The 12620-nt window shown below is 48.6% G+C and overlaps 1 protein-coding gene across 19 annotated transcripts in view; it reads left to right on the forward strand.

The window, feature by feature from the left end:
• The window catches only part of NCAM1 (neural cell adhesion molecule 1), a 297913-nt gene that overhangs the window by 233581 nt on the left and 51712 nt on the right, over window positions 1-12620 (forward strand). For all 19 annotated transcript variants that reach the window (XM_032428164.1, XM_032428166.1, XM_032428167.1 and 16 more), the window contains exons 3-8: window positions 662-880; window positions 1922-2065; window positions 2462-2599; window positions 3737-3854; window positions 4349-4515; window positions 11186-11328. In XM_032428164.1, coding sequence (XP_032284055.1) covers window positions 662-880; window positions 1922-2065; window positions 2462-2599; window positions 3737-3854; window positions 4349-4515; window positions 11186-11328 — 929 coding nt within the window. The remainder of the gene's footprint in view (window positions 1-661; window positions 881-1921; window positions 2066-2461; window positions 2600-3736; window positions 3855-4348; window positions 4516-11185; window positions 11329-12620) is intronic.

Consider the following 12620-nt stretch of genomic DNA (forward strand, 5'->3'; position numbering starts at 1 on the left):
CCGCACAGTGTCTGAGACCGCTCAGCAGCGGCATCTGCCCCTCCTCGGTGCCCCGGGGAGAGGACGCATGGGTGATTCTGGCTATCTTCTTTGCAGGATTGAAGGAGATGAATTTGTCTATCTGAGACGGGGTGCTGAAATGACAGTCGAGCCAGTTTGGGCCGGCAGACGCTAGAATAAAATTGGTTGGAATCCACACTCCTAGACTAGCTGGTGTCTCCTCCTCCTCTCTGGAGACCACAGTCTGAGCCCTCAAGAACAGGCTGACTAGTTGGCTCAGACGCGCCAGGCCCTTGAGCTCAGATCCTAGACATGAATCCCCTCTGCCCCCTCTTCTGTGAGGCTGGAGCTCCTCTCTTAGAGCCTGGCACACAGTAGGTCCTCAGCAAATACCTCTCCTCGTCCCTCACTAAGGATAGGCATACTCACGAGGGGTCGTCGAGTTCTTTCCCGTCACTGTGAGTGGTGTTTTGTGCATCACGATGAAGCACAGAAGCCAGGGGAAGGCGGTGTCACGTCCTCTGCATGAATGCTCTCCCTCCCCGGTCATCGGGCCCGATGACCTCTTGTTCGGTAGCTGCTGCTGAGTACCCACAGTCACCCTGGAGGGGACTCTGTCTTTTCAACTCCCACGGTTTGAAAATTATCTCTTCCTCTTCAGTGGCGGGAGATGCCAAAGATAAAGACATCTCCTGGTTCTCCCCCAACGGAGAGAAGCTCACCCCAAACCAGCAGCGGATCTCCGTGGTGTGGAACGACGACTCTTCCTCCACGCTCACCATCTACAATGCCAACATTGATGACGCCGGCATTTACAAGTGTGTGGTCACTGATGAGAGCGGCAGTGAGTCAGAGGCCACGGTCAACGTGAAGATCTTCCGTAAGCGCCTCCTCCATCTTCTTCCCTACTCCCGGTCCTCTCCTTTGGCTAGGAAAACGCGTGGGTAGCAGGCAGAGTGGGATGGCAGCCAAGGGCTCCCTGAGGCCTTCCTCCTTCCCACTCCCTGAGTCTTTTCTGAACTGAGCTAAGAGCTCCAGTATGTTCTTAAATGATCCTGGGCCAACTCAGAACTCACAGCCCTGGGTCACGTGGGTCCCAGCTGCCTCCCTCTGGCCTCCATTCTCTAAATTCAAATCACACAGTTCCCAGAGGGCTGCTAAGGGTGCCCCTTCCCTCCTCCAGGTACTGGCTGGCTATCGTACAATTTACATGTCCCCTTTTATTTCACTCTCCCTTGCTGCTAATGGAGTCCAAAGGCTCGGTGGGGTGTGGGGGATTATTATCTGAACACTCTGGGCCACTCAGAGCAGGCAGTTCCCATTGTCAGTGAAATCCAGGCTGGAGGTGGCATCTCATTACCTTGTTATCATGCATCTGTCTCATTGGCCAGTGTAATGGTGGGTGACAGCTAATGGAACAGTATTGATTGCCAGAGTATTTAATCCCATTAAGCCTGCCTTTCTTCTGTTGTGTTCTTCAAAATGTTCTCTGCTCTAGGAAAGCTGGGCTTGGGGTGTCACACAGAGTGGGAGACTGATGACCAATCATTGTAGACTAGGTGTTGTACCAGTTCATTGCACCTTGCTTTGTGCTTCATTGGCACCATCCCACATGGCAAGGGACACTTGGTAAAGAGACTCCTTTACCTCCATAGATCCTTTTCCACACAAAGTATGATAAATTTAGCACTCGGTGAATAGACATTGACTGTCAAACATTGACGCCACATTCCCCTACTTAAACCAGCTGCTTTGCCGGGCATCTTGGCCAAGGATGGGGTGGGACCCTCTCTTGGGCCACTGAAGATATGGGTTGAGAGCTGTCCACAGCTTGAATCCAAGCAGTATGGCTCTCGCAAAAGGGGGGTCTGTGTGGGGCAACCAGCTGTTTTCCCTCATTCTTCTCTTGCTCATTTTCCAGAGAAGCTCATGTTCAAGAATGCACCAACCCCGCAAGAGTTCAGGGAGGGGGAAGATGCTGTGATCGTGTGTGATGTGGTCAGCTCCCTACCCCCCACCATCATCTGGAAGCACAAAGGCCGAGATGTCATCCTGACGAAAGATGGTGAGGCCTGAATTCCCTGGCGGCTGCCCTAACCCCCAAGCCACAGGGTCCCTTAGGGTTTCCACCTCAGCTACCCCCCGAGGCATTTCAACCCAGCCTCAGATCCCAGTGTCCCACAGCCCTGTGTGTGTTCCAGGTCCTAAATGCGTGAATGCCCGGAGCTTGTACATTCAGGCACTTGACCTTGTCTCCAAAGAAAAAGATAAATTTCCAGTAGACTTTTGCTCTTGGCTCTCTGTCAGCGCCAGGGCCACATGTCTTGATTTCGGTGTAAAGCCACCTCCCCCCAGCCCCAGAAGATTGCCGCTAGGGAAGAGGAAGGGCCCTGCAACCTCCCTGCAGATACCAGAATTCTCTGACTGACCCTTGGATGAACCCACCTCTTGTCTCTTCTAGTCCGATTCATAGTCCTGTCCAACAACTACCTGCAGATCCGGGACATCAAGAAAACAGATGAGGGCACTTATCGCTGCGAGGGCAGGATCCTGGCACGGGGGGAGATCAACTTCAAGGACATTCAGGTCATTGTGAACGGTGAGGAGATCCGTTCTTCCTGCTCTCTCCATTAGTACCGCCTGGTTCCCCCAAATCCTCCGGAACTTCCTCTTTGGTCTGTTAAATAAATCCCATCCTGACACAAGCATCTATCTCAAGTGAATCCCCCCTCCCAGTAGAGCCTCTGGCTTGTTTTCTTTTTTCTTAATACACTTGCCTTTTGGGTCTCCCTCAACTCGGAGGACTTTTGGTGCAATTCTTGAATGTCCTTCATTGTCTTACAGCGCTAGAAGCTTTTCGCCATGCTTTCTAATTCTTATTCATCCTTCCTTGTCCTTGAGGTTACCATAATTTTGAGATTAGTCCCTTGGTTCAATGTTCAAAGAAAATATTATAATCAATTCAGTCCTCAGAATAGTCAGAATCAGGGCCACGGGTTTATTAATCTTAATCTGCAATGTGTCACATAAACACACCCGTGGAATCGATCTGACATTTACAAGATGTTTACAGGAAATTATAATGTCAGTACTAAGAAAATAAGTAAATCGTGGTTGAACTGTTTTGGCTATTGATATATATTTTTTGCCAAATTCTCCCCCTCTCATTCCTTTGGTAAAAACTGTTTGTGCACAGGGCTGTTTTTGACAGTCCCAGAGAAATGTCACTCAGTGAGCTGGTGCATTTTGAATTGGTATTAACCATCTAACCACCGAGAACAGGCATTTTCAACTTTTCCCAGAATCAAGAACCCCCTTTTGGATGTCAAGTTCTACTTACCATGGTAGTTATAAGATTAATATGCATTAATTGAAAAAATACATCATGATAAATAGCTACTATAAGCTGAATCCTATTTTGAAAGGAATAAGACCTATTAATGTAGCTTTTAAAGCTATGTTATTAAAAAACAATATTATGTATTACATATAATGATATTTTGTATTGTTGAAAAACACTGATGCATGTTTGTGGGTGACTTACTTATTCAGTTTGGAGTAATTATTTAGGACACATTGGAATTTAGATCTCTTATACTAACTTTGCAGCTGCCTAGAACTCTTGACCTCGTGGCCGTGACCCTCTGACCTGAGGTCCCCTGGAGGTGCCTCCTCTCCAGGCTACTGGGCTCCTCTAGGCTTTCACAGCCCCCCTGACAGCTCTTCTTTCCTTCAGTGCCGCCCACTGTCCAGGCCAGGCAGAGCATCGTGAATGCCACCGCCAACCTCGGCCAGTCCGTCACCCTGGTGTGCGATGCCAAAGGCTTCCCAGAGCCCACCATGAGCTGGACAAAGTAAGAAACTGGCTCGTGCCTTTTATCATGGACTCGTGGAGAAGGGAGCACGGAGCCTGCTCTGTGTTGGCATGTCCGTGGCATGGGTATGGGCTGCTTGGGAAGATCAGCTCTGGGTGCAGCCTTTCTGTAGATTCCTACAGAAGGAATCTGTGGATTTTGTAGATTCTGTGGATTCCTTTCTATAAGCTTCTCTCGCCTTGCGCATTGGACCTTGTGCATTGGACCCCTTCCAATGGGGCAGAACCAGAGGGCGTAGCCTTGGAGGCCCTCTTTGGAATGTTTGTAGGTAGTTTATAGCCCTTGGAGAGAAACAGAGGTTTGGGTAGAGGAAGCAAAGGTGTGTATGTGGAAGTACAATTTGGGGTGTTGACTTTCTGTGAAGACCGAGTCTTTTCCATGGGCTCAGTCTGCATTCTGTGGAAATGGGTTAAAAATGAACATCTTACTTCTGTGGTCAAAATCACGGCACTTGGCATTTCTGCACCATGTAGGGATGGGGAACAGATAGAGAACGAGGAAGACGAGAAGTACGTCTTCAGCGATGACAGTTCTGAGCTGACCATCAGGAAGGTGGATAAGAACGACGAGGCTGAGTACGTGTGCATTGCCGAGAATAAGGCTGGAGAGCAGGATGCGTCCATCCACCTCAAAGTCTTTGGTAAGGACGGTGGGGTTCAAGGTCATTGTTCTGCCACAGTTCCTCTTACCCCGCACACTCCATCCACCAGCAGGACCCCGTCCTCCAGCAGGACCCCGTCCTCTCTGCCTTGGAATCTGTTCCAGGTGCAACCACGTCTGCCATCTGCACCCCTATGCCCGAGTCCACGCTGTCCGTCCCTCCTCTCCTGGTCAGTGACACAGTCTCCACCCCGTGGTCCCCTTCTGCCCCTCCTCACAGTAGCCAGAATGACCTCAAGCACCAGTCTTCTGTTTAAAATCCTCCCATGGCTTCCTGTTGCAACCAGAATAAAATCCAGACCGCCTGCCCTGGCCTGTGAGACCTAACCTGAGCTAGCCCCTGCCTTCCTTTCCAGCCTCGTCTTTCCTCCACTTTGCTCCACACTGAAAACTCTCCAACCCCTCAAGCCCCCCTTCTGCGGCTCAGTCCACACTGAGCTTGTTCCTTGTCTTCAGGACATTGCACTTGATACTTCTCCTGCTTGGAATGTCATTCCCCCACATCTGCTCTGAGCCACCTTCTGCACCATTCAGACCTCAACTCATCCTGCCTTCTCGATGAGTCCTTCCTGCACTACCCTGGCTAATGCACTACTACCACCCACCCACCCCCACTGAGCACTTCCATTGATCTGACTGTATCTTCTTCACCACACTTGTCCTGCCTGAACTGGCCTCATTTCCATATTTGCTCTGGGGATTGTGGTCTCCGACCTCCACGAAGCGTGTAAACACCAAGATAGCAGAGTGCTGGTTGTTCTGTCTCTCTCCTGCTTTATCTCTGCCACTCCCAACAGTGCCGGACTTGGGAAGGCCCATGGTAAACAGTAGTGACCAACCGGCTGACTGCCTGTGTCCCCCTTGCTTCTTTCCATGGCCCGTGTGAAACGGTGCCACCAAAGTCATGAGAAGAGCCCCTAGTCTCTACTCACTCCATCTCGACAAACTCGGTTAACTTCCATTCGTTTGGAACTGAAATGCATTTTGACCTGACCTTGGAAAGAGAATTTGTGGCAGAGAAATGCTTAACCTATTGGCTTTCAACACTTCCTGCTCATGTTTTTTTTAAAACGACATGGGACGCCTGGGTGGTTCAATCAGTTAAGCATCCAACTCTTGATTTTGGCTCAGGTCATGATCTCAGGGTCGCGAGATCGTGACCCTCATCAGGCTCCGAGTTGAGCATGGAGCCTGCTTGGGATTCTCTCTCTCTTTCTCCCTCTGCCCCTTCCCACCTCTCTCTCTCTCTCTCTTTCTCTTTTAAAAAAAAAGACAGGGAAGCTGGTCCACTGTAGATGGTGCAGCTAGGCACCAAGGGGCAGCTCTGGTTCACATGGTTCCAGGTCACTACAGTGTGTGCCTGGGAAACCTGCTTGGGACCTGCTCGTGGGGCCTGATCGTAGAACTTTGGAAGATCAAGTGCTTGTGTGCAGTTGGACCTGCTAATCATAGATGAATCTTATTTCTCTATTAATGACAGCTGGGTTTAGAAACAGGTTATTAGTTCGGTTCATATCAACGGGACATACTGCAGAGTGAAAGCTAATGGCCTTGGGAAATATTCTTGACAGTTTTTTCTCTAATTCTCTTCCCCAGATTTGAATCACTCAGATTTCAACTCCTTCCATATTGTAAAGATAGGTGCATTGTTAACGTATTCCTTCATTTAACAGATAGTGATTAAGCACCAGCGTTGCTGGACCGAAGGGCATCTGAGATATGAGTATGATGTGGTCCTTTAACTCTAAGAAGCATGAGGAGGGAGATGAGCATAGAAGCATATAAATTATAAGAGAGCATCAGCCAGCAATATTTGAGTGTCTTCTGTGGGCCCAGCCATTGTCAAAGTGATGAGGATGAAAAACATGAGCTCTGTCCTCATCCATGGGCTCACGGGCTAACATGGGTGACCAAGGCTGAAATTTTTAGTGACGACCCATTGTAAGGACTTCATAATGGTAATGGGCACAGTGTTTTAGAGGAAAAAAAGACCTGTGGTCATGCGGGACAGAAGGCAGAGAGGTCTTCACAAACGGTGTGCTGTTTCCCAAGCAGGACTTCCCAGGTGCAGAAGGGTGGGCGCAGGCGAGGCCCCCAGGCCACCCAGGCGCAGACGCAGAGGCGGGAAGACTGCGTGTTACGCTGACTGTGAGCTCCTTGCAGACAGGGGCCGTGTACCCCCAGCTACGAGGACAGTGTCTGGCAGATCGTAGATGCTAGAGTCTGCCTAAGTGAAAGCAGAGCCATTTGTTTTATGTTAATGAAGCACAGTGCAGATGGCAAGGAGAGGAGTCTAGAAATGTGTAACCATCACTTGTCTTGGGAAATTCTTATATATTAGCCCCATAAAGTAATAATAATACCCGACACAAAGTGAGCGCTTAGAATGTGTCAAGCACCATGTGAAGTACTGTGTGTAACTGACTTTTAATCCGCAGCACAACACTGTGAGGTAGAGTTCATTCTTTCCCCTTTTTCGCAAAAGAGGAAACTGAGCCCAGAGAATTGGGTGACCTACCCAAGGAGCCAGGGTTCAAACTCAAACAGTTGGCTTGGAAGTCCCTTTCCATGAGCTAGCAAAGGGGAGTTACTACTCCATGAAGCTCCACTGGACAAGACTACGTCTGAATTACAGATGGGATGGCTGGGAACACCGAAGTTAGCGTGCCCTCCCTTGGCCACCATGGATCACACGGTTTCTCAGTAGAGATACACTCAGTTCTCACTTGGCTGGTCAGGAACAGATCTTGGATTCTTTTCCAGGCCTCTCCGGTGCGGGTGGCTGCCCCAGGAAGGAGGCGTGGGTAGGGAGTCAGGAGCCACGTGGGGCCAGGGGAGAGTGAAGAGCTGGATCAGGTCTAGGGGAGGAGCTAACAAGGCAGGGAATGAATGTAGGATGCAGGAACTGTGGCAAGACAGGCTTTGTCTTTCCACCCGCCTCCCTCACCAGGCCTGCCCTCCTACACCCCCCCTCACACACACAGAGTTTCTTCCCCAAGACCGCAGCTGGGAGAATATAGATGCTAGTCCAGGAGAGCAAATAGAGGAGAGGTGGCCAGACTCCTGCAGAGACAGGCAAGTAAACCACAGACTCCTAGGAACTCTGTCTAATCCAGCCCCCGTCCAGAGCGCGAGTCCCCCTCTGTGATCCCCGGGGGAGAGTTCACATAGCCTCCTTGGAGTGACCTGGTCCCTTTTGTATACACTGCTTTTCCTCTCCATTTCACATTCTTAACCTCCTCTCCCTCCTCCTCTGGCCTCCCTTGGTTTAGGAGATTGGTAGGAAGGCCAGGACACGGGGTGGGGAGGGGCTAGCGAGGTAGTGCTCCCTCTTTCTCTTACTCTCTGTCCCTCCCGTTCCCCATGGCTTGCCTTGCGGACCGGGTTCCCCAGTGGCAGCAGTGAGGCAGAGAGCACAGAAACCAATAGCTCGGTTGGTAGAACAGGGCTCAGAACTCCTGTGATTCAAGATGGGAAGGCAGTTAGTAGGTACAGGGCACATCTAAATTAGAGACTGCCGTAATTGTACCTTACCGACATCACTTTTCCCTAAGAAAGGGTCACGTTCTAGCATGCATTGCCCTAGTTATCAGCCAGAAGCTCTTTTTACTAAGTACTTACATCCTACCTTTCTTTAAATTTGGCAGTGAATTTCCATTGCTTTTCTCCCCCATGGGCCCTTCTGAAAAAGTATTTTTGTCTCCGCGTATTCCTATTATGCTCACACAAATGCTCTTGAGGTCTCGTGCTGCTGTGGGCTAAGGCAAGTTCACCAGTGGGCTTGCTTATCTGACCCCTTAGGACCAAAGCAGCCTTTGTGAATTATAGCACAGTGTAAAGCCTGAAGGGAGGTGCACCTGGTCATGTCCAGCCTCTCAGCACAGAGGAGCAGGGCCCCAGAGCCCTCCGTGAGCTGGGGAGGCAGGAGCCTGGGTTGGGGTGGGAATAGACGAGACCACCTCTCAGTGGCAGGGTGCAGAGTCATGGGCATGCCAGAAGAGGAGAGCCGTTGTGCTGGGAACACTCCCAAGGACATCTGTGCTCACAGGAGGGTCCGTGAGGAGAAGTGCAATGGAACGATCTGAGGCAGTAAGTCCCATAGCAGCAGGTGGAAAATAGAACAGGGATCCAAAGTCAAGGGCCCACAGCAGACATTAATTAAGATGGTGTAAGTACCATCTGAAGACAAAACCTGGAGATGTTCCTGTAGATGCTGGTGTACAGAGGAAAGTGACCTTGCAGCTGTCCCTGTTTGCCTGAGGATGCCCATTGTCCCCGGGTAATTAGTTAGAGCATTCCTTTTCACTCTCAAGAGTGCCCTGATTTGGACAATAAATTATATTGATATCCTAACCCCAAGGCAATATCCTGAGCCTTCAATGAGTTCTGACAATAGCTTTGCTGCTTCTGTAATGCAGAGAGGTTAGGTCATTAGTGAGAAGCTTGCCTGCCTTCCAACAGCCCTCTGTAGACCATACAAAATTAGCTGTTGTTAATAGTGTTTTTAGTAAGAATATAGTTTGCTTTTTTTCTAAAGACTTGTGCAGTGCACCCTTTGTAACCCTCTGGGAAATGGAGCCACCAAACCAGATATGAATAGACATTAACTATCCCTTGTTTGTCTTCTATTAACCTTTTGATGCTGGGACAAAGTGCTAGGGGTCATGACAAGGCCAGCGAACACTGTCTAGGTCACCATATCCATCTAGGTTTCAAGAGGCCAAAAATTCAGGCTTTCTGTAACTGCCTCCAGATCTCAAAACAACTGTTCAGTTCAGTGAATTCAGTTGTTTGGCTGAATTTTATTTTATTTTTTTACACTTTTTTAAAGATTTTATTTATTTGAGAGAGAGAGAGGGAACACGAGCAGGGTGAGGGGCAGAGGGAGAAGCAGGCTGCCCACCGAGCAGGGAGCCCGATGCGGGGCTGGATCCCAGGACCCTGGGATCATGACCTGAAGGCAGACGCTTAACCGACCGAGCCACCCAGGCGCCCCTTTTTTACACTTTTCAATCTGTGATTTTAACAGTGTAGAAATTCAACTTTTATTTTGTCTTTCTCAAACCTCCTGTCCAGCCGCACTTAACAGTTAGTCCATTCAGTATGAGTTGTGACCACCTTGAAAGTCTTACTTACCAAGATCGACACAGAACCTTCCTGTGGGAAAACCTCACTCAAGTGAACTCCATCAGTTCCAATTTGTGATCATTTGGCCCCATTGGATTGAGACATGCCTGGGTGCTTGCCATCAAAAAAGAATTTGCCAAGCAAGCGTTTAGTACAGATTAACTGTAGTAGAATACTTGGCCTATATGGATAATTTTACATAGAAGCAGGTATTTGCTACAGAAAATGCACAGCCTTTAAAGCACTTGCCATTAAAGCAGAATCGGGGGCGTCAACTTGTAGGAAGTATATAGACAGTCGTTTATTAACCTGCTCAGGAGCAGCGTATGAATTTGCACTTCTTTCAGAAATTTGATTTATTTATTTTTTGTTTGTTTATCTAGCCTCGTCTTTTTCCCCATTAGTGAAATAAGTTACATTTGTGCAGCGTTCTTTTCTCTTCTATGGAAAGTTTTGCAATTTCAGAGTGTAATTGTTTTAAATCAGGAAAAGTCAATTTTCTCTAATTTTTTAACATTTAACTCCCAATTCCAAATGCTTGTGTTTTCTGGCATTACCCAAAACATTTGGAAAATGAACCCATCTCCTCTCCTTCCTATCCCAGCCCACTCCGCAGCCCGCAACCCGTCTCTTGCCCCATTTCCCTGCTTGGGTCAATACTAACACAGCTCTCCCAGTCAGTGAGAAGCTCAGTCACTTGCACTCCTTCTCATTCCCTTCTGATTCTTGCCATGGCTCCTTCGCCCTCTGTTCACTTGGCACTTCCCGTGAAGCCTTCGTGAGCACCTCTCTCAGAGCTGCCCTTCCCTGTCTGCCCCCCATCCCCCCCTCTCCCAGGACCACCCAGTTCGGGACTCTGTTCCACCACATCTGGGGCACTGTCACAGTTGTCAAAATTGGTTTTCCCACCTCAAGGTTTTCTCCGTTCTCAATCTTGAGTTTTTCGCGGATTAACCTTCTTGAAGTACAAATGATCATTTCATTCCTCTGATCAAACACCACTAGTGGGCTTCCATCAGCGCCCGGAGATCATTCAAAGCAAGCACTGTAACCAGGCAGCCATGACTCGGCGCCTGGGCCCAGCACCACCTCCCCCTGCCGTGATGCACAAACACGGGCCCCCATCACACTGCCCTCCTCACGTGTCCTTGCTTCTTTGCTCGCAGTCAAGCAGTAGTCTACACTGAAAATGACTCTCTCCCAAAGTTCCATGTACTGAAGATGTCATGGCCCAGCCCGAAAGCTTCCTCCTCATGAAGGCTCCAACCAGACGAGTGCTCTTCCTCTGCCCCATGCCTTCTCCACCCTCTGCCCTGGACGCTCGTTCTCTAGGGGATCATGTTGTTAATGGTCTCACATTGATGTTGTTACATGCCTATTCAGTTCTGTAGCTCCTGCAACACCTAGAATAGGGTCTTATACTCAGTAAGTACATAACCTGTGTTGAGTGGGTGCATGGTATAATTTAAACCCAGAAAGCTAAACCAATCAGATAAACTCATGAACATGTCTTGTCTTTTCAGCGAAACCCAAAATCACTTATGTAGAGAACCAGACCGCCATGGAACTAGAAGAACAAGTCACTCTGACCTGCGAAGCCTCAGGAGACCCCATTCCCACTATCACCTGGAGGACTTCTACCCGGAACATCAGCAGCGAAGAAAAGGTATGATGTCACCAAGAGTTTCCAGGCCATGGGATGCAGGCTCAAAGCAGGTCATGTCTGCCCGGGGCCCCATTCTCTTCGGGGAGCTAGAAGATGGGATGCAGGCCCCGAAGGCCATGCCAGGTCCCACGGCCTCCATCCTCCAGACTGCCTGGCCGTCACCTAATCAGTGTGTTTCAGGGCCACAGTTTCCTGCATAGATCTGCAGGAGTGTGAGGTTCCTGGGCATGGTCAAGTTAGACGTTCTGGGGAGGAAGCGGGTAGTGCTTTTCAAACCCAGGATTACGGAGCTATGAGGAGCAAGGAGAAGCCAAGAGCCTGGTGGTCCAGCTATCATCATATCAAGAGTACCGAAGGGAATGTGTCCCGGAAATAGCAGGGATCAGAATGAGCCCTATTAATTCTTCTCCTCGTGTTTTGTACACTCATGCTGTACATGCACTGTATGCACAAAAGCTTGGTTGCCTTTGTGTCTGCCTGTATTTTCGGTCACATTTGGATATCATTTTGTTCTGAAGGCAAAAATAATTAGCAGTTTCCACATGACGATGATTACACTGGGTTCTCCAATACATTCTATGCTCTCAGCTTAAGCTCTCAGTGGCCCATGGGAGCAACCTTCCTGGCAATTTGAAATGACTGGGAAGATTTAGCTTTAAAGCATGTAGATTTATAAGCTACCGGGAAGCTGTCATTATTATTGACAGTATATACGGATTGAGGTAACCCCACATCAGGCAGCCCTTTGCTACTGAGTGGGCCAAAAGCAGGAGGAAGAAGCAGCTTGGTTTTAAAGCAATTTAAACCCTTTTATGGCACTTCTCCAATCTCATCTCATATACCCTGTAGTAATGGGCTTCATATTAGTTGGCCAAAGCTTTGTCACCTATTTAGGAGTAATGGCCTTAACTTTAAAGAGCGTTTATAATGGATTGCTTATTGACCACAATGTCAAAAATGATAGATCTTCACTCTTCTGCCTGCCTAAAGGAAATCCCCCAGAGGGTAAACTTAAATAAAGTCAAAAAGAGACAGGGTGACACAGCAGAGCTACATTTGGGATTTGCATTTGAGGATCTGATTTCTGCCCCACGAATAAAAAACAAAACTAAATCAAAAGGAACAGAAATTGCTGTTCCAAAAAGCCCATTATTTTTTGCAAGTTTTACCTCCACAGTTGAATTTGACTTAACAAAAACTCAAGGAACTGCTAAGTATTTTTGAAACTCACATATGCTGTTCGATATTGTGAAAACCAACTGGATTAAGAAATGTGGTGTTTACTTGGATAG

Source organism: Phoca vitulina, unplaced genomic scaffold (genome assembly GCF_004348235.1).
Source record: "Phoca vitulina isolate PV1807 unplaced genomic scaffold, GSC_HSeal_1.0 scaffold38, whole genome shotgun sequence".
NCBI lineage: Eukaryota > Metazoa > Chordata > Mammalia > Carnivora > Phocidae > Phoca > Phoca vitulina.